At 43.0% G+C, this 21,769-nt stretch overlaps 1 protein-coding gene across 6 annotated transcripts in view; it reads right to left on the bottom strand.

The window, feature by feature from the left end:
• The window catches only part of EBF2 (EBF transcription factor 2), a 191,834-nt gene that overhangs the window by 39,125 nt on the left and 130,940 nt on the right, over positions 1–21,769 (bottom strand). For 4 of the 6 annotated variants that reach the window (XM_065879344.1, XM_065879345.1, XM_065879348.1 and 1 more), the window contains 2 exons: positions 16,130–16,211; positions 1,007–1,124 (listed from right to left, as the gene is read on the bottom strand). In XM_065879344.1, the coding sequence (XP_065735416.1) occupies positions 1,007–1,124; positions 16,130–16,211 (200 nt within the window). Of the gene's footprint in view, positions 1–1,002; positions 1,125–16,129; positions 16,212–21,769 lie in introns of all 6 variants that reach the window. The other 2 variants (XM_065879342.1, XM_065879347.1) reach the window with 1 other exon arrangement.

Here is a 21,769-nt window from a genome sequence, read left to right as displayed (position 1 = left end):
CCATAACTAAAGTCAATCCATCACTCCATTTCCAAAGTTGACAGGGTCAAAGGTGGAGGAGAACTTTGGCAGGACTCCAAAAACATGAACCCCCTTTGAACAGCTAGTCAATCACATCCAATCAGTCAAAAGAAACTGGATGGGTTCCTAGTTCTGAACCCTGGGATTTTCTTCTCCCCTTTCAGTGCCCACTGTGGGAGAATTAACACCACTCCAAATTCTTTACTGATTCAATCATTTTCTTTCAGTTCATTAATTCCTGTTTGAAACGACACAAGACACATTTTAAGGGCCAAGATGGGGTGGGGTCTGGTGGGCAGTATACAGCAAGACATCACACTAAAATAGGAGCCCCATTTAGCCATTCATTCTATATTACAAGAGTTGAGTTGTACACTGATGAGTTGAGGAGTGGGGAAAAAAGAATGTAGATGGGATTTACTTAGGTTTGTCAGTTATCTTCCTCGATATACTTTATTTTCTTGGACAACTTGAAGTTTAACAGTTACCAGTATTTCTAATTACTTGAACGCCCTTGGAAAACTACCCAGAGCAGACCATGATTCCTTCTTGTCCAAGCAAACAAAAATCAATTAGTGTCAGTTTCATTCTGCACATTGTTTTGTTTTGCCCACAATCTGTTTAAGGGCACATCTGACACTTATTCATACACGTCTGGCACGGTAATGTTCCTGTTTAACTAAGATGTCATAGGCCTACATTTGCCTGAAATGCCCCTCTAGCAAAAACAGAAAAAAAAGAAAAACCCACAGAACTGAATGAAAGGGCCGGTGAGGCACGGGGGCCTGAACATTGGCTGGGAGATGTGTGGGGCTTACATGAAAGCAGGCAGAAGTCACTGTTTACAGCTTCATTTTTAAATCCACATGGTCTTGTGTACTTTCTCCACTCCTACTCAGAGACATCAATTTGAAACTCAAACAAGGAAATTTGTGGAGAACATCATTTGTCTGCCAGGCTCAGCCTGGACAGCAGAGAGCCCTACCTTCCGATGGGTCCAGCCTTCTCGCTCTCCGCCCGTGCTTTGAGTTGTTATGAACAAACATGTTGTCGGAAACAGCCAGCACGTGTCCATCCACGTTCACCGTTGTTGACAACACGACCTGCAGATTTCAAGGATAAAGGGGGGGGGGGGTTGAGTTAATTTCTCAGAAAGTCCTAAAAGTTGCAAAACTCTTTTGCCAGACTTCCGCATGGCTAACAAGAGACGGACCAGAACTTTGGGATGAGCCATGCTCCTGGCATCTCAACGGGTTAGCCTTTTCCTGTAACAATAGCAGAGCGTCATGGAAAAAGAGGCCGCCTTTCGCCCATGTGCTGTCACGTATTTGTGCTCCAACTATGCCCAGGTGACGAAGTGTGGAAGCTGGCAATCTGACTGACTGGTTCTAGGAAACTCATCTCTATCAAAGGACTTGGATGATCATTCCCAGGTGACCCTTCGGGCTGCAGTCAAGGAGCAGATTGTGTGTGGTCAGGAAGCTAAGACGGAAACACCAGCTGGGAGGTCATTTCTCATTTCTCGGGAATGGGTTCTTGAACATCTGACGTGTGCCAAAGTAACGCTGGGGTATGGACATGCTGCCTGATGTCCTGATGTACCTGGTGTCCCCCATGCTGGAGAGCAGCGGCGGAGATGCTCAGACCTTGGGTGAGAAGGTAAGGTTTCGGAATTCAGTGTTGAAAATGTAGGACATTTAGCATCTAACCAGACGAAAGGGAAGAGATGGGTGTGGAGTAGTGGAAGGGCATGATGTAAAGTCCAACAAAACGGAACTCAAATTCCATGCCTGCTACTTCCTAACTTAGAACCTTTGACGAATTATACTTAACCTTTTCGGATGTCCACTTTTCTTATCTGTAAAACATACACAACAATGCCTATCTTGAGGACTGAATGAGATCAAATAAGGATAAAATGAGAAAATAAATGTAAAGCATTTATGGATGAGTTCCCATCCTAGTTGCCTCGCCCCTGCCTTGTTTGGCCAGTCGATAGGACAGAGGATATTACTCATTGAGCCCCTCCCATAGTCTAAGCTCTGGAGGGGAGGCTCCAGCAAGGGGGACTCAGGGGCTCGGTAACCACAGAAGTTACAAGGCACAGTCCCTACCCTCAAAGAGCTTACTTTCAGGTTGGAGAAACATGGCAAACAAGCAAAACAAGTAGCACACAGAATGAGGTCATATTGGCTGCTATGTGTGTGCCGAAGATCAGGGTGCAGGAGAAGTTCAAAGAGGTGGCGATCAGGTGGAACGGTGGGAAAGCACAGCAGAAATGCATTGACTTGGGCACATCCACCACCTACTTACTGACCCAGGAAGGTGAGTCATCCTAGATACCAGTCTACTTGTTAGTTACACATGGCATTTTTTTTTTTGAGAAAGGAACTTGTTACATACATATTCATGTGTATGTATAGACCCGAGGAAAGGCATTGAATAGATATATAATGAAGAGCTGTGTCTAAAAATGGCTCTTCCTGTCCACTCCCAAATTAAATTCACTGATACTCTACTTGGAATTTTTCTGCCATCCCTTCCTTACTTATTAAACAAAGTGGGGACAAAACTTGACCCTGCCTTACCTCTTAACATGAAAGAAGATTCACTGGACAGCACTTAAAGTTTTTTTTTACTATGAATTATTTCAAGTAAACAAAATAAATATAATGAACCCCCTTTTGTTAGAGTGAAATGTACATGTGTTGAAATGTACAAATCTTAGCTGCCCGAATTTGACCAAGGGATACAACTAGGTAGTCCACACCATATCACAATACAGAACATTTCTATCTCCCCAGAAAGTTATCTGGTGCCCCTTTTCAGTCCACCGTACCCTCTACCCCTTGCCAAGGCGACACTCTCCTGAATTTTTTTAACCTTAAATAGGATTTCAGATGATATCTCTAAAAAGAATTTTTATATATATTGTAATATAATAAGGGTTTGGGAGAACCCCTAAAATCATGGGTCCACAAAGTATTTCACCTAGCCTGGTGCCATGGCATAACAGTGGCACACAGGAATTTTTACATGGACATAAATGGCTGTAGTTATCAACTCAAAAGCATTCACTGAGCTCCGGGTATGTATTGGGTATTATTATGTCAGGCCCTGGAGATTCTAAGACCACAGAACAATGTGTTCCTGGTTGGCTAGTCTCTCTCCCACACTTCAGCTCCTCACTTGTGAAGGCACTACCGATTCGGTGTCCCCGCCTCGCTGTGACACCAGAATGAATTTAAAGGAAACTCCGTTGTCATTCAGAAAATTATATCAGTGTAATTGCTCACAAGTCAGGGATGCAGCCTGTCTAGCTCCAGGTCTGTTTTCAATTGTGTCCATGTTAAGAGTCTGGGGAAAGGCCTTCCAGAAAGTTCCTATCCTGCGGTGGCAACCGTAAGACAGAGACATCCATCACTCCCTGCAAGGGCACGAGGCACAAGCTCTTATCAGGGCCTCTCAGCAGAGCACAGGATGGAATCACAGTCAAAGAGAGAGAGGGGCTGAGTCTCCTAGTCCTGGGGTTAAGATGGACACGAAGGCTGAAAGCAATCACCTCTGTTTCTGCTTACCCGCAGAAAATAATAGGACAAAGCGGAGTAAAAAAAAAAGAGGAATCGGATCACTTTTATAAATTGTGTGCGTGAATGGATTTTCAAAGACGTAGCTGTTAAGATGCAGGGGTGGCAAAGAAGGTAGGCTCCAAAATCGCTCTTAGTCTTTGGCTTTGTAACTGGAAGGATGCTGATTTCATCACATTAGTCAGGTAAGACCAAAGAAAGAGTATGCCTTAGTTTATATGCATAAAATACCACATCCACTCCTCAGCTTAATACTTGCTGGTCCCTTGATCAGGAACACTGTTCCCGTCCTTCAACACACAAGTTAAAAAAAAAAAAAAAAGACATAGCTGTCATCCCTGGAAAAAACCGAAAACGAGAGGGTGCTTCGGGCTTTAACTGCTAACGAGCTGTGCTAGGCGCAAGGAGGGGAACCTCAGCCTGTGTGAAGATTATGTGGATGTGAAGAGCGTTCTCTCCGAGACCACGTTAATTCATTCCACAAGCTCCTTGTTATACTGTACTTGAACGCTCCTCGTGCATTCCTGCCACAAAATATGGGGCTTTCTTGAGCCAGCTGATTTCATCATTCTCCATTTGGGTGGAGTGAGACTTGGTTCCAAAGAGAACATTTCCCGAATGACATACCCTGGTGGTTCAGATGCACTTCATTATTTTCTATTAACAATGGAAATAAATTTTAATCTCTTGCTGGCTAGCGCTGGCCTCTCATGACAGCAAGGGAATTAACCTGAATTATTTCAGTGTCTGCAAAATTTATTACAAGATTTTAAATTATGTCCAAATGTATGTGCGTGTGCCTGTATATATATAGATATGAGGCAAGTTCCCGTTTTTAATATTCCAAATATCTTAGACTTTGAGGGATCTAAGAGAGCCTGCCAATTTAACTGAATTTATAAAATGTAAAGGATTTGAAACTCCACCACGTGAAACCAGACATGTTTGGTGGTTGTTCTTTTCTTTAGGAATGGTTGTTTTTCTTATACATGGAGACACACACAAATATTGACTTTTCCATACACTCACTCTCCTTCTGGAAGAGTGAACTGCATTATGGAGGTGAAGATACACTTGGTGCGTTCAAAGCTTTGGATTTAACTTCCTTCACTGTTTTCTGATGCATGACGACAACACTGATATTATTCTATTCAGAGAAGTTAAAGTTTCTGAATGTTTGAAGACTGAAGGAAGTAGACTGTGCATTCCAGCATCGTCTCCCTCCCAGGCCTTCCCCTTCCACAAGCCAACTTCTTTCCCCCAGTGAGTATTTCCTGGGTCACGAAGGCTGACCTTTTCCATCTGGAATCAATCAGTCAGCCCCTGACAACTTCCTGAAACACCTCACTCCATTTCCTGTTCTCTCCCCCTTCTCTCTTTCCCCCTGGTTTGCTTCACTCTTCAAAACTGCAGGCCACAGCAGCTTAATGTTAGAGGGTCAGACACAGTTAGACTCCAAAACACTACACAAGGACACCTTTGACCTTCAAAAATCTTTACATCTTAGCTAAACAAATCAAGGTCAACATTTCTTACCATTACCTTGTTAACTATTTGTAGGCATCTTTGCCAATGATCTTCTGATCACAGACTCATCAATACCACTTGTTCTCCTGAGATCAGAAACTGATCTGTTTTAGAAGTAGCGAATTTGGTATTGACAAAATACCATTAGTATTTTAGTTTGAGGTACCTGAAACTAAAAATCTCGAGTATTATAATAAACATATGGAGAGTATTCCATCCAAAAAGACTTCTCTGTCTCATCAGTGTCTCCTATCACCTAAACCTGATACCTAGTGTTTTATACAGCTGTCAGACTCTCTTGGCACTGCCACTCTGCTGGCACAGCCCGAAAGGATGCCAGTTAGGAATACAGATGTCCATAATTTGTGTGGGATGGACCCCCAGCTTTTGCTGTTGACACTGGTGACAGCTTTCATTTGTTTCTCAAAGTTGGTGTATCTGTATTTCAGCTCAAAGCTCCAGTAGGAGAGTCTGCGGATCTGAAAACTAAGCCATTGTAGACTAGAGCTCTCCTCGACTGGTACGCTTCAACTCAACGCAAAAGCAACAACCAATCATATTCACGCAAATATTACTTATGACACGGTAGCTTTCATTCAAGGTGTCAAGAAAGGAGAAGTAAGGATCTATCGAAATTGCTTGCATTTTTTTAAGCGAAAGTAGTTTGTCACGCTTTGCCATTCCTCATTTTGTTTAGCGTGATCTCTAATTTTTGGTGAGGCCAGATCAATAAACGCAGACCAATTGGTGCGTGACAGCGTAGGTTCCCTTTTGAATCGTCCAATTAAACTGCAGTTTTCGCTGATTATACAGAAGTCGAAACGTGAGTAAAAAGTTTGTATGTCCCCTTGAAAACTACAAGAAAGTTTTAAGAACAAAAGCTACAACTGTGTGAGCAGCCCGCTCAGAGTACTCAAGAAAACGGATTGGCTTCCTCAAATTATATTTTCCTTCTCATTACCCCAAAGCACTCCCATGTCCCCCACTCTAATAATTTATACAAAGCAGGAGCTGAGTTGTAAAGAGCTCTTTCCTGCCTATAAAAGGCCACAGTGGGAGTTACCCTTTCGGTGGACACATCCGTTCATCTGCCTGTACAACTAATTTTCCAATAGAGGAGCTGTTTCTTTGGCATCAGAATGACAGCCTGTGGCAGGAGGACTTCTACCACCCTGATTTATTCCCACCACTGGGTTATTTTTACGCCTCTCTCCAAAATGTCTCTGGCTCTTTGCAACATCACACTTTTAAAAAAAAAAAAAATCCATCCTTCTCAAAGCTCTAGCTGTATGACTTAGTTGAATCAGAGGAATGACCAGCTTGGATACTACTGCCAGCCAGGCTTTCTCAGCTCATACCCAGGTGTTCCTACAAAGACCCTAAGCCTCATACAGGAGGGTAAAAGGAAAAGAGAAGTCAGAATGCAAAGGGTGTGGAATGACTAAATCATCTGCTCTTTGAAACAGGCGAGAATCCCGGTGTCTGTACTTGCTAGAGAATAATCACGTTGGTTGGAAACCTCCCTGTATGGATCAGGGTTGTTGCTTTGAAAACACACCCAATTCTACCATTAGTCAGACACATTTCCCCTCCATTTCAATGAGGATCGTGTACCTTCTAACTGAAGATGGGGCGTTTGGTAGTTTAATCTCAGTAAAGTTACAACAGGTAGCATTTACAGCCCACTCGACGTGGAAGACTCCGATACCTACTTACAAACATGCGTACACCAAGCTAAATAAAATGGCCTCGAAAATCCCTGTTATTTTGCCAAGTATGGAAAAAAATTCTTTATGACATTTTACATCTGGAAATGGAATGAAATTCATGATGTGCTTTTCCCTTATAACTGTTCAGTTGCTATATATGTTATTTCAGCTTTCCCAAAGCGTAACTATTATGTGGGATTTTATTTTCCACCTGTGGAAGGAGGAAAGAAACACAGAGACCACTAAAGGGACGGAGAAAATCAAGACAGACTTCTGGTTGTGGTGGGCAATCAGGTTTGGAGACCATATCGTGAGAAGAAATACTCCATTGATGTTTTTAAACACTGGTGAGTTCTCACATTCGACAAGGGGAATCTGATGAAACAATTAGCCTAAGCCTCCGTAATTCAACCCAGGCAAAGAACAAGCAAATTGGCTACTGCAAATTGTTTCTCCCTACCTCTTTATTCTTGGCACACATTACATTTTCAAGCCAGGTTGAAAGCCCGGATTTTTCTTTGTTACTAGACTTCAGAGTCTCCAAAATTACCTTTAAACACCTACCTACCCCGTAAGTATGGATTTTGTCATCCTTTTTTTTTTTTAAGGAATTCCCAGCATTCTTAGCAATCGCTGGTGTTTCATATTCCCCAAGGTTACATTTTCTGTTCACTTGAGTATCAAGTAGCAAACGAGAGAACGCAAAGCTGATTGCTGCTGAGACAGATGTGGGGCGTTCTGGAGTTGCTCACAGCAAGGGAGGGGGCTGTGGCATTAATGACATAAGTCCCGAGAAGATACATTCGTAAGTCACCAGACAGCGCTGTGTTTCAGTGAGTCAGAGTTATTTTGTGATCTTCCAGGCACCATGCCACACGCAATGGAAGCCTACAGAAAACACTGTCATTACCTCAAGGCGTTTACCATGCAACTGATAAAGCAGAACAAACACTACACATAATTAGGAGATATTACTATGTGGTAATACATGATTGAGGGCTGAATTATGTGGCCACTGTATCCTCTAGGAGTCCAAAGGTAAGGAAATTAACCCGAACTGAAGGCAGTAACAGTTTCATCAAGGAAATGAGATTCGAGATAGGGCCTTGAAGAGTTGATCAACTTTTATTATACAACTCAAGGGTACCAAAATGATTATTCTGGCAATAAAAAAAAAAAATTCTAACTGGCGTAAGTGGAGCCGTATGCCAAAGGGCATGTCTGCTGGCATATTTTGGCAAGTTTGGCTTAGGGTGGACACCTTTTAGGGCTTGTTTTTCAAAAACTAGTTGAATATGTACAGAAATCAAGTGGCAATTTTTTTATCCTGCCTTTTAGGTTATCAGGAAGCCCAAAGGTCATTAACCTGCTTTACAACCAAATTTCTCTTCATCTCAAAGGCCAGTGATGCTTGCTACATCTACCCTACATCACTTTATTCCATTGAGGGCAATGCTTGTCCCATCTGAAACGTATGCCAAGAGGGATGGTTATGGCCCAGGGCAGTATTTCACTAGCAAACATTTTGAGGCTCACAGCGGAGCCTTAACACATTCGATGCCGTTCTTGATTTGGCTGGGCCATTCTCTTTCACCAAACTCTGTCCCTAGGGACCTCGTGAATCACCTGTCATGCGTCAAAACCCAGGAGCACGTAGGCCCCATAAGCAGCTTAAGAATCTATGCACTGTTATTGTAAAACTAAGAAAGCTTTGCCTTCCAGGAAGTTCTGCATCTGATGGTCCTGGAAAATGTTCAAGGGTAGGTTTTAGTGCCCAAATCTGAGTCTCTTAAAATGTTGGAGCATTTAGGGTTTGCTTCCACCTCACTGAAATCTGCCATATCCTTTCCCAAGGGTTATATAGGCGACTACCTGCTTTTGTGTCTCTCCTTTTCTCCCACAAGTCATTCAAAACACAGTTCCTGTGTGAGTTGGTCAAAATTCTTAAACCCCGATTCTTGTCCCCATGTGAGATGCCAAAAGTAGGGGGTGATGGGGGTGGGCAGAAGGGTATACTGTCCAACAGGCAAGAGCTTGAAGTTACCCACAGAAAGCTTTTCCCAAGCTTAAAGCATTAGACTGGGCAAAAGATCCTCAGACCTTCAGAGGTTTTCTTCTGACTCCAAGTAGATAATTACTATTTCTTAACTTGGACTCGCTGGTTTGTGCTATCACCAGATAATGGACCCACCTGTTGATCAGAGAAGCCATGAGTCAAGTGCTTTTCATTCTGTGCTTTAAAAGTGGGGCTCAGTAGCCCAGCAACCTTCACACGGTGGGTGAGATCACAGAGCCCCTGGGGTGGCTCTTGAACTGAGAGACTTGAACTGAAGAAACCTGCAGGCAGCTGGAACTGTATTAAATTTTTACCATTTGGAGTTAAACTCTCGTTTCCCTCTTCACGGGTGTGAGAGAAAGAGTCACCATTTTTTTTTTTTATTTAAAGAAAATAGATGGTGATGCCATTAAAACGTTTTATATAAGAGCTGGGGTTTAAGAAGTCATACGGGTTTGTTGGATGGAGCTTGGCCCTGTTCCAAGGCATGAGTAGCCCTGCCCTTTGCTCTCACATCGTTTAGTCAAATAGATGAATAGCCGCCACCCAGCTGTGTGGACTAGAGGCCCTGCCAGCCACGTGAACTTCTCCGTTGTTTTTGTGCAGTGGTTGCATCCAGCACGTTGCAGTAACAGGCTGTAGGCCTCCCACATTATCCAACTACCCTGATGACGTCAGTCCGTCCTCACACGCCTCACTTCGTTTCTCCATTCTGATGGAGGAGATCTTGGTGTCTTCCCACCACCGTGCATGTCTGCTTTCTTCCTCAGAGGTCTGCGAGACCTGCTAGGTGTGTCTTTGCAAAGCACCAACCCCTCCCTCACCTCCTCCGGGACCCCCTCAGAAGGCCCTTCTAGCAGGCCCCTCCTGGGGTTGTACACAGATCCCTATAATCAAACAGGAATCAATTCAGCACTGATGCCTCTCCCAACCTGACCCTGGAAATGACTTTTCTTTCACCTGAAAGAATGTATGCACCCCTCCACACCTCTTGAATTCTTATCTTTTGAAGCAAAAGATGGCAAGAACTGTTGATGTATCTCCATTCTCTCCCTGACATAGCTATATAACAAAATGATTGGTGGACCTCATCTAAAAAGGGAATCATTAGGGGTGAACTTGAGACACCCCCAGAAAAGTTCAGCAAATGCTAGGAAGAATCTTTATCCCAATAACAAGAAAGCTACACGTTGGAATGAAGGAATTCATTTAAAATGATTCTAGGGTTGGAGATTCAAGGCACCTGCTACCAACTCCAGAAAGAGTAATGTCGCAGTTGGTGCCGCCCATGTGACGGGAAATACTGCAGTCTTCTACAGTGGTCAGGTCTGTTTAAAACAGAGTCCTTTTGAGGCAGGGCGGGTTGGGGGAATTGGCAAGGCCTCTAAGCTTCCCAGTCTCAAGTACGTGATCTGCTGACACGTGTCCTATTATAGCTGATGCTGTGGAAAACTCTGAAAGCTATTGGGAAGAGCATCCACACTTGCTATTATTACAATGGCAGGTAGCACTGGGCTCCCATACCATCTGGACTTGGCCACACCGCTGAGTCCCAGCAGGCAATACAAGGACAACTGGCACCAGGGCCCCTGCGCTTCCAGTCAGTTCACTTGAAGACCTCAGAGAAGCAGAGCTAAGCTACGTAAATCACTCATTTATCTCACTTCCCTTGTCTCCCCGCTAGGATGTAAGTCCCACGAGGGTGAGGAATGTTCTCTGTTTTGCTTGCTGGTGTATCTGCAGCACCTAGGATAGTGGCTGGCTCACAGAATTTCCTCGATAGTATTGGTGGGTGAATGAATCAATGAATGAGGGCATCTGTGTTTTCACTCTGACTTGGAGCAGACCCAGCCAGCCTGTCTATGAGAGTGAACTGGCAACAAAAGCCCTGATTGTTGTCAACTTCTGCTGTGTTTCAGGATTTGAATGTGGGTAATGACAACATGCCTGACTCTTCCAAGAAAGTGGCTTGATTTTCTCCTGGATTTTCCAACTGTCTGCTCTCCACCCACGATGCAGAGAAATAAAGAACGGGGTACGTTATGTCTTAACAGGCCTGTCAGCTTAAACTATACATAAATTTCTTTTCCTTTCCTTCACTGCGCTGTTAATCTGCGTGTTTCAACTAATTGTTCCATTTCAAGAAGGGCAGAAGTGATTTTCTGCCTTAATGGTCCATGGATTCAGATACTTTGGGGGCCTTTTTCTTATTTTCCTTCCTCCCTTTCTCCCTCCCTCCCTCCCTTCCTTCCTTCCTTCCTATCTTTTTCCTTTCTTTCTCTTAAAACTTCATTTAATAGGGCTTCCCTGGTGGCACAGTGGTTAAGAATCCAACTGCCAGTGCAGGGGACATGGGTTGGAGCCCTGGTCTGGGAAGATCCCACATGCCACGGAGCAACTAAGCCCGCGAGCCACAACTACTGAGCCCATGCGCCACAACTACTGAAGTCCGCGCACCTAGAGCCCGTGCTCGGCAACAAGAGAAGCCACCGCAATGGGAAGCCCGCGCACCGCAACAAAGAGTAGCCCCTGCTCTCTGCAACTAGAGAAAGCCCACGAGCAGCAACGAAGACCCACGCGGCAATGATAAATAAATAAATAAATAAATTCATTTAAAAAATTCATTTAATAATGAATTTTTTGAGCTCCACGAGTGACTGGCATTGGGGAGAGATACAAAAATAAATAAAACATACAGATTATCCTCAAGTAGCACACAGGCTATTAGACAAATAATAATTGGAAGACAATGTGATCAATGGCATAGTAGAAGCCTGTAGAGAAGTATGTTGGCCAATAGGTCTGCCAGAAAATGCCTCACTAAAGAGGTGACACTCAGGTGTAGGCTTGAAGCATAAGCAGAAGTCACAGACTGGTGAGCAGTGAAGGGTTCCCAGGCAGAGGGGCGAACATGTGAGAAGGTTCCAAGCGATATTCCGTGGAATAGAAATCAGTGAGGTGTGCCTGGTGGGTGGGGGAATGTATGGAAGCGTCAGGAGGGGCGCATGGCAGAAGCCCTGCCTGGTATGAAGCTACTTCTCAGCCATGCCTTCTAAAATCTGAGCTTTTGTCCATGGACAGGAGATATTTATAACCTACTTGAAGCAGAGGAGTGACATGTTCTAAAAGATCACTTTGGCAGCCGTGCTGAGGATGCATTAGACAAGGAAGGAGGAGAGGCAAGGGCCTATTGCAGTGTTTCAGGAGAGAGAGGTGGATTTTACAGATACTTAGGAGGAAGGTACGGATCAGGGAGGAAGCACTGAGTTCTGCTGTGAGCACACGCTCACTAGGCACCCAAGGGAAGATGCCCAGGAGGGAGGCAGAGCTGGGTGTCTGCAGCTCCAGGGAAGGGGGAGGTCTGAGGATGTGGATCCCGGAGCAGGTGGTCTTTAAAGCCAAGAGAACGGGAAGACCATAAGGGTGAGTCCTAAGTGGACAGGTCCCCATTGTAAGGGTTAAGTTACATGGAGGGAGCCCAATGGATGTTAGATAAATTTCATCTCTTTAGATCAAGGGTCCGTGGAATTCTCGGAGATGTCTTAAGAGGTCTCGGAACCCCTGAAATTTTAAGCAAAATTTTGTTGAAATGTAGCTTTTTACTGGGACAAAACTACAGCTCATACCAGATTCTCAAAGGGGTCTGAGCACCCCCCACCAAAAAAAAGGGTTAAAACCCTTGCGTTTCGATAAATATTTTATATGCCCATGTTACTTAGGACTTGAACTGAATGAAAGAGAGATTTGGTTCAGATTGGAAAATAAGTTTGATACAATGATTTTGTTCTCATTTGATCATTTCTGGAAAAAGAATTTAGGTTCCACCGATGTTTGGGGGATAGTGGAAAGAGAAGGGGTGAGAGAGGAGAGAGAGTTTGGCTGGATTCATGATTTGGTTAGAAATATTTTGTATTTTTATCCTGCTCAGATCAAATCTCCACACAAAAACAAAACAAAACAAATAAAAAAACCTTCAGATTAAATCTACGTTTGATCATATAACAAAAGTAGAGAATCGAAGTTATTTGTCCACATGGTTTAAAATGATCACATTTGTCATTCTGAATGATGTATACGTATATTCTAGGAATTCCTAAGCTACCATTCCTTTAGATCACTCTCATGATTACCTACCATCTCTGGTTTTGTTTCATACTTTGAACTTGATCCAAACTTTTCACTTGACCATTACAGCACATAGTCAAGCCTTTCTCCATGTAAAAGATTTTTCATGGAAGGCTATACCTGTCATAGAATCTGAGTACGGTATAAAAACTGTCAATTCTTTTGTGAATCAAAGGATACTGTGAAGAAAGTGAAAAGCCAATGATAGAATGAGAAAAATATTTGCAAATCATTTATCCGATAAGAGCCTGGTATTCCGAATACATAAAGACCTCTTACAACTCAACAATAAAAAAGTAAACCAATTTGAGAATAGGCAAAAGATTTGAATAGAGATTTCTCCAGAGAAGATCCACAAATGGCCAAAAAGTACATGAAAAGATGCTCAAATCATTAGCCATTAGGGAAAGACAAATCAAAGCCATAATGAGATACCACTTCACGCCTACAGGATGGCGAGGATATCTTCTTTTTAAACAGGAAATAACAAGTAGTGGAAAAGATATGGAGAAACTGGGACCTTCACACATCAGTGATGGGAATGTAAAATGGTGCAGCCACTGTGGAAAATAGCTTGGCAGTTCCTCAAAAAGTTAAATCTGGAGTTACCATACGACCCAGAAATTCTACTCTTAGGTATATACTCAAGATATCAAAAACATGTTCACAAAATAGCTTGTACATAAATGTTCAGAACAGCATGATTTATAAAAGCCAGAAAGTAGAAACAACCCAAATGTCCATCAACTGATGTACAGATAAACAAAATGTGGTATATTCTTACAATGGAATATTATTCAGCCATAAAAATATTATTCACCCCCAAAAAAAGAAATACTGACACATGCTACAATATGGATGGACCTTGAAAACATTATGCTAAGTGAAAGAAACCAGACACAAAAGGCCACATATTGTATCATTCCATTTACAGGAAATGTCCAGAATAGACATATCTGTAGAGACGGAAAGTAGATTAGTGGTTGTCAGTGGGTGGACAGAAAAGGGAATTGGGAAGTATGGGGTTTCCTTCTGGGATGACGGAAATGTTCTGGAATGATATGGTGGTAATTGTTGCACAACACTGTAAATATACTAAAAGCCACTGGATCACACACTTTAAAATGGTCTAAATGATGAATATATGAATTTTATCTCAATAAAAAAACGCAAAAAAATTTCTTCCAGTTGACTTTAGCCCTACCCCAGAAATGAGACAGTCCTAGAATCCACAAACTTAAAAAAAAAATCTTTTCCCTCGTCTTTGCAAAAGTCAAGTACATTCACATAGGATGGGAATTCCTCGTATTCTGAGATGAACGATATTTATTCTAACCCTGTTAGAAAATTCAGGTACATTAAAAATTTCACTTAGTAAATAACCGGAGAAGTAGAGGAAGTATTACATGCATCTGCTTAGTGAATACATTTCTAAAATTTGGGATAAATAAAATAAAATACATAAAATGACAAGGCGTTCTATTTAAAGCCTCCTTAGAAGTGTCTTCTCAAATTTAAAACTCTTTGGAAGGGATGATAGAGAATAAGGGGGGATAGGAATCTAAGCTTCTTTCCCTGCCTCTTGTTTCTTCCAGACGTGAAAGCTAAGCTTTGGTCATCTGGGCACTTTGGAATTCTTTTGAATTTCACTCTGGTTTTGCACAATGTTCCTGCTTGACCCCCCCCCCCCCCCCGCCCCATGAAAATCATTTCATTTCTATTTGTCTTCTTATCATGCAGCAGGGGAAGAGTCTGCAGGATGGAGAGCTGTGGTTTAACTTGTTCAGGCGAGGCTCGTATTAGCGCTACACGGCAAACAAAAAAAATTGTCCCGGTCACAGCAAGATAGCTTGATACCCATGATGCGGTGAAAAAACATTACAGGAATTTTTGTTTTTCAAGGTCGTGCTCACAGGCCTTGCATGTACCCATCTCTCCTATTAACTCTTTAATGACTCTGCTGCTAAACCACAGAAGCTCTTTGAGCAAAAGGCAGGAGCAGCTACATCATTTGTGGGACCCAGTGTAAGATGAATATGTGCGGCCCCTTGTTCAGAAATTATTCAGAATTTAGAAAAAGGCAACAGCAAAGCATAAACCTAGCAGCTGTACACACTGCAAACCCAGGGTCCAGTGGAAAGAGTTGGATCAGACGCATCCTCCTGGCTCTGGGTTGCACCACCTCCTTCCCGTGATTAGAGGCGAGTTACTTAAACTCCCAGAACCTCACTTTCCCCACCTGAAACGTGCGGCTAATAATCCCCATCTCTCATCTCTCACGTTGCTGCCAGGATTTTTTTTTTTTTTTTAAGTCTCAAGCCTGAATAATATTGTTTAACATGTTTTCCATTTTTCTATGCGGAAAGGAGCGGGAGGTATTTCAATTGGGCGTGAGTGGCAGGAAAGCCATTTGGTGGATTAAACGTGGGTCCTTCAAAGATGAAGGAAAGGGGGCCAAGAGGGGCTGCTTTCCTTGCATCTCCAACCTGACACACTTTGCCTCGCTCTGGGTTTTTATTAGCTTGTATCCCCAGTACATCAGTGGCAGGGGTGATGAAACCGGTGGCAGATTTAACCCAGGCAGCTGGGTTACTGTCCCGTGGGTCTTGTTGTCATGCTGAGATCTTAAAGTGACCACGGCTGCTTGGTCTGCTGCTCTCCCAGACACTCGGAGAGAGACCACTGAATAGTTAATCGGTGGCAAAGGAAAGGAAGAGGCTGTTGCTTGCAGAAAGCACAGAGAAGCTGCTTTGAAAAATCCCAAGGTGGCTGAGTATCAAGAACGCTGTTCCTGCTTGTGGGCAGCTGTGTGTGCGAAGGGCAGCCTGAGGGCTTAAAATCAAATCTCCAGCCTGGGTTGGTGCCCCTCCCCTGGGGCTCTGGCAATGCAGGCAGAAGGCCTTAAACACTACAAAATGAAGAAACCCTCAGTACTATCTGAAGAGGGCGGTCATTTACAGTTATCTTTTTTGTTGTTAGCAGCATCCGCGAATAATGTTTTCTAAGGGGGGAAAGAAAAAAAAGAAAGGAAAAGAAAAAAAGAGTGCTAAGGAGAAAGAAAACAGGATGACTTATTTACCAGGAAAGAACGGCAGGCCCCTTACCTGAAACCTTCTCATGTCCCTTGGGTTTCCTGCTGTTTTCAAACAATTCTGATTGCACTTGAGGAAAAATTTTAAAAAGAATCTGTGAAGAGAAAGCAAGGTGTTACCTTTTTAAGTAAACATGTTTTAGGAGAGAATATATCTGCATTATATTAGATTTGATTGGAAAGTGATTGGATTTCAGGTCTGGGGAATTTCAGCCAGCCCTGCCTGTGAAGGAACGTAGCTGACCCACTGCAGTTCGCAAATTTGGATGTTTTTGGTCCCAAGTTGGCTCCATCACTGTTGACGGCTGCGAAGTGGCTCACAAACTGGGCTCTGGTTTGTACACCCGCCCCCGAGTGGCTAGGGCATGCTCTCTCCAAAAAAGAGAGACAGAGAGAGAGAAAAGAAGATAAAAAGGCTTCACAAGCAGCAGTGACTCCTGCTGTACAAAATTAGCTTGCTCCAGAGGGTTAAAAGTGGCATGACTTAGCCCAGAATCCCAGGGTTCGTCACGTATGTGGCTTTCCGCTGGCCACACACATCTTCATGCACACATACCTCACACGTAAACCGTCACACACAAAGGGGGCCTGATATTTTCAACTGGTGGATATAAAATCAGAAAATAATGTTACTGTCCAAAGACAGTCAGTCTGTGCAGGTATATGCTGGGGGTTTTATGATTAATAACAAGTGTGAATGTCCTTTCAGACCTTCTGTAGATTATCCAGAAATATACAAAGGCACAGAATAATGGTCTGAGGTTATCATTTGTAAGACATATTTTTAAGCCAATATTCTCCTAGATAACCTTTTTTGTGCACTTTTAAAATTGGGCTTCTTTGATCAGATGAGTACAGAAACCAAGAAAAATGGCAGAAGTGGTCTTTTCAGCCATTTACCTATTTAATGTTTGGAATGTTGTTTCGAAATACGATAAGTTTTTCATTTATTTCACTTGCAGAGTCCTTTTCCTTAAAAAAAAAAAAAAATCCAGCTTTTGCAGCGTTAAAGTCCCAGGTGAGCAAGGCCTATTTCCCTTTCTGTTACTATGACAACGAAATTTTACCGCAGTCCCAAAGTCCCTTCAGAACTCTACCATCCACGCCTTGAATTAGAACTTTAAAGGAAAAGATATACATTTTTTCCCCAGGATTTACCAACAAAAATAAGTAGAAATCAACAATGCTTCCAAAAATTCTATTTTAAAGCAACGGTTGGTGAGATGCCGTCGTGGTGGCCTTCTGTTTATTTTTATTTCTTTAACAATCACAAGAAAGAATTAGAGAGCACGCCAATTAATTGTATTTAGCACTTAAAAAAAGAAAACCTGATGGGGAGATAAACAGTAAATGATGAAAGAGGAGAGAAGAGGAATTGCCCTTTCAGAGCATTTTCTCTAGATTTGCTAAAAATATTTGGCCAAGTGTTCCTGACCCCTATCTATAAATAAGGTTGGGTGTGAATTTGGAAAGAATAGCTAAATGTTTTTTTTTCATAATTTTATAGCATCTGCTTTTCACTTCTCTCTTTGCATCCTTACTGGGGGGTGGGGGTGGGGGCTAAGCATTGCTTCCGGGGCCATGAAGGTGTCCAGGGCCTTTATCCGAGGTACCAGGCAGAGAATAACAAGGCAGAAGAAGCACTCCTTGCTGCTTTATGCAGTGTTCACATTCACAGCCTGCCCCTGCTTTCGAAAGTGCAGTGGGGCGTCTGTCCAGAGCAGCCGGAGCGCGTTAGAAAGGAGAGCTGCTTGTATTTAAGAACAGATTGGTCAAAATTCAAACATTTTCTTTCTTAAGGCAAAGCATTCTTTCACTTGTGCCTTCCTAGCGGGGTCACCTACAGCAACTTAAAATGCCTGGAGATGCTCTCACAAAAGACTTAAAACTGGCCTTTTCCTCACTTGAGTCTCTTTCCAAACAATAACCCCTGCCCTCACACCACCTTTGCCCTCCAACACCCGCCCCTCCCCCATGAGTGATTTACATCTTTTCCCCTACTAAAACCAAATTTTCTTTTTCTCACAAATTCCTTGGTTTTGGGCAAGTTTTAGCGCAACTGGACTCCTTAGAAAGCATTCTGTGTGTTATACTTACCCTCACCTACCCACCCCCCTCACCTTCTCGAAAACGTATCTGTTGAAAACATTAATGTTCATGAAGGCATTATTATATGAATGGTATGAAAGTGCAAAGGAGATAAATGTTTACATAAAATCAAATTGATTTAGGGGAAGAAGGGGCCCGCTGAAAGGCTTTATTCATTTTAAATTACGACCCTTAACAGTTCTTTGGCTAGAAAACACCCAGTGTTGACTCTTTTGCGGGCCTGGGGTCTGAGTTTGGAACCTACCCAGCCCCCTGCACACTAAGGATATAACATCCTGTTCACAAAGGGGAAGCGAGGGGTGTAGGAGGGAGGGAGGAGGGGGAGAGAGAAAGAAAATTCTCTTACATTGTATAGTACTTTCTAAAAGAAGGCGTAGCTACTTCTAAATGGCTAGCACCAGAAATTATGACCTGTGTATTTTAGATGTGGACCTAGAAATCAATTTAAAGGAATTCTGGGGCTTACTGACATCTCCATTTTTTTTCTCTTCCTTTTACTGATGTCTCCCACTTTCCTCCCCTTCAGCCCCTCCACCCTCTATGCTCAGGGGCTTGGTACAGAACCCTCTACTAACCATCCCATCCATTAACCATAGGGTAACTTGCAGGGAATAAATCTCCTGGGTCTAGATCCCTCTGAAGCCTGGAAAATGTCAGCTCTCTCCACTCAGCAACGGGAAACCAAAATGAATTACAAGGTTCAGACCAAATGTGCAGAGACTCATCAGGATGGAAGTTGTAATTTTCACTTTCTCCACACAGTGTTGACTCCAGAAATATTCTAACCACTTAGCATGGTACACTCTACAAGGCTTCTGATCTCATTCCTTAAGAGTGAATGCTAACGGCGACAGGTATATCCTTGTTTTATTAGAGAAAGAGGAATAGAGAGTGGGGTCCAAATCTGAATTCAAGCCCTCAGCTTTCACTCTGGTTCCTGGGTCAAGTGAGGCAACAGAACAGACCCAAAGGCAGTCCTTCACTGCACTGATATCTATTAAATGCTGACAGTGTACTAGTCTTGAACTGCTGCCAACTAACTATGTAACCAAGTTACTTTGCTCCTCTAGGCCTCAGTTTCTTTGACTGTTAAAAGGAGGGTTTAACTGGATTATCTCTAGGGTTTCTTCCAACCTTATTATTCTATGATTGCAAAGAAAAATGTGTAGAGTTGACGACCCTCCAGAAATGGTGACATTGGAAGAAGAAACCACTGGAAACAAAAGTCTGTGACTTATTGAAGTCCAAGTGGGGGTGTGTGCGGGGGGTTTCTGAAAGAGAGAACAAACCCCCTGATAGAAGAATAAGCGAGGACAGCTGATGGGTGGAAAGTGGGGCATCTTGGCTGATGCCTTGGCCAGAGCTGGTGGGACCCAGAGGTTGATGGGCCGGTTGTTGAGTGAGAGGCACCACTCTCTTAGGATCCTTTCTCTGTGCTTCAGCAGCAGGAGAAGGTAGCTCAGGAATATCACAGATCAGAGCCATCTCTGTCCCTGCTTACCATCCTGTGTGGTCCAGAAGCTGAAGGGTACAGGGGTCACCGAGCGCGGGAAAGAAGGTTTGCCAAATGTCAGCTCCATGCCACACTCTGAGCTACGTGCTTGATATCCAACGCCTCATTTATTTCTCACAACTGTACGAGTGACGAACCCTCTCACAGCCAGGAAAAACAAAGGCGCCAAGAATTTAAGAAATTTGGCCCAAGATCACATCCCTCGTCAGTGGCAGAAACAAGGATTCTGAACCTGGGTCTTTCCGGCAGCAAGCTCCACCGGGCGTTCTATGTTTCCTGCACCAATTACATTGTCGTGATGGTTGCACAGCTCTCTCAGTATAGTAAAAGCCGTTGAATGATACGCTGTGAATGGGTGAACTTTATAGCATGTAAACTATACCTCGATATAACTGTTTAAAAAGAAACTTCAGAAAACATAGTCTGAAAAAAATCAAAAACAACCCCAAAAAACCCATGAAGGATTCTGGTTCCTTGGCGAGGGAGAGAGAGGACTGTAGTATCCCAAAAGGAAAACATGAGGTCAAAGATAGCTGGCGTGGAAGTAAATCCTTACCACTGAAACCCCCTGATGAATTCATTCATTTACTCATTTGGCCGATTATTAAGTGTGGAGTATGTGCCATAAAGGATCAGCAGAATGGCAAACAAGATGGACAAAATCTTGCCCTCATGGAGCACACAAGCAAACTATTTGAAAAATGCTTCTTCAGTTTCTGAGATGAGCCTGGAGTCCCCTGAATACGGGTCTGAATAAGATCCCAGAGGATTACCTAGTACCCAAGAAATCTCTTCTCCTCCTAATCTCTGGAATATTAGAACACTCGGCATTGTTCAAGAACACAATAAAAAGCTCCTAGGTGGCTCTAGACATGTCCTGAGCCCACCCCAAATAAAAACTGAGACTCAAACTAGATGTATAAGTAGGGTGCAGAGCTCAGGTCCAGTGGTGGGGTCAGTGGGCAATCTCTAAATCACAGGAAGGGTAACTACTCTATCTATATTCATGCCAGACTTCGAGATTATAGCCAATGATCTAGTACGAAATGCAGCATTACTATTTCTCCAGGATTGTGGAAGAGGCCATTCAATTGACCTCCAATTAGAAGCCCAAGATCTAGCGCCTTCTAAAAAATTATAATACAAAAAATCTTTCGGAAAGCACTGTGGAAGGCACAAAGTCTTCTTTCAAGAAAAAAATTAGATAGGAGTGTATATCAAAAGAATGTGAACTTGTCACTAGTAACAGCTACCATTATGCAGAGCCTTACCCTATGCAAAATAACATGTAAAGTACCTTTCACTTTGCAATTTCATTCCTTATTCCCTTAAAAAAAATTCTACTTCCATCTACCCTGGAAACAGCTTCTGTGATGACATGGCCACATCTTATACACCATGGAGATGGGAACATCCCCACACTCTCCAAGGGCCAAGAACGGGGATGCTGTATCTGGTTCTCTTTCTGCCACAACGGCCACATATGCAGGTTGGATCACTAAAGGCTGAGCCATATATAGAGTTGATAAACCATGTAGGTGCTTAAAGGTCTATGTCTATTGATTTTTGAGGAAGACACATTTCATCTGGATTAACTGCTAAACCTCCTTTTCCAGAGTCCAATAAATTAAAATCTCATTGCCTTCCACTGTTCGTGCATACTTCTGAAAAGAAAATAATCCTTTCTCTTAGAACACTCTCTCATATCATTTGTGAGAACTACCAAATGTTGGGATGGGCTGAATCATAAAATCATATTTGAAAGAAATGGGCAGTTACCTCTCTTCTCCCAGGATTCTTTCAAGCTCACAGTCTTTACGGGCAGAGGGAGAAGCCGTGTTGGATGGTCACATCCATGGGGCCATTTTCTTACTCTTAAGAATAGCCTTCATGGCAGCTCACTCTGCTTGAGACGGTAGGAAAACCCCTAAGTGATCGGTTTCCACTTGAGACCAGTGTAAAACACAAAGATAACGTTCTAGCTTTAATCTAGGTCTTAATTGTAACATCCTCTTTGAACCTTCTGACAAT

This window comes from Phocoena phocoena, chromosome 6 (assembly GCF_963924675.1).
Source record: "Phocoena phocoena chromosome 6, mPhoPho1.1, whole genome shotgun sequence".
Classification (NCBI taxonomy): Eukaryota; Metazoa; Chordata; class Mammalia; order Artiodactyla; family Phocoenidae; genus Phocoena; species Phocoena phocoena.
The sequence above is the reverse complement of the archived record's forward strand: the minus strand, read 5'-3'. Positions and strand labels throughout refer to the sequence as shown.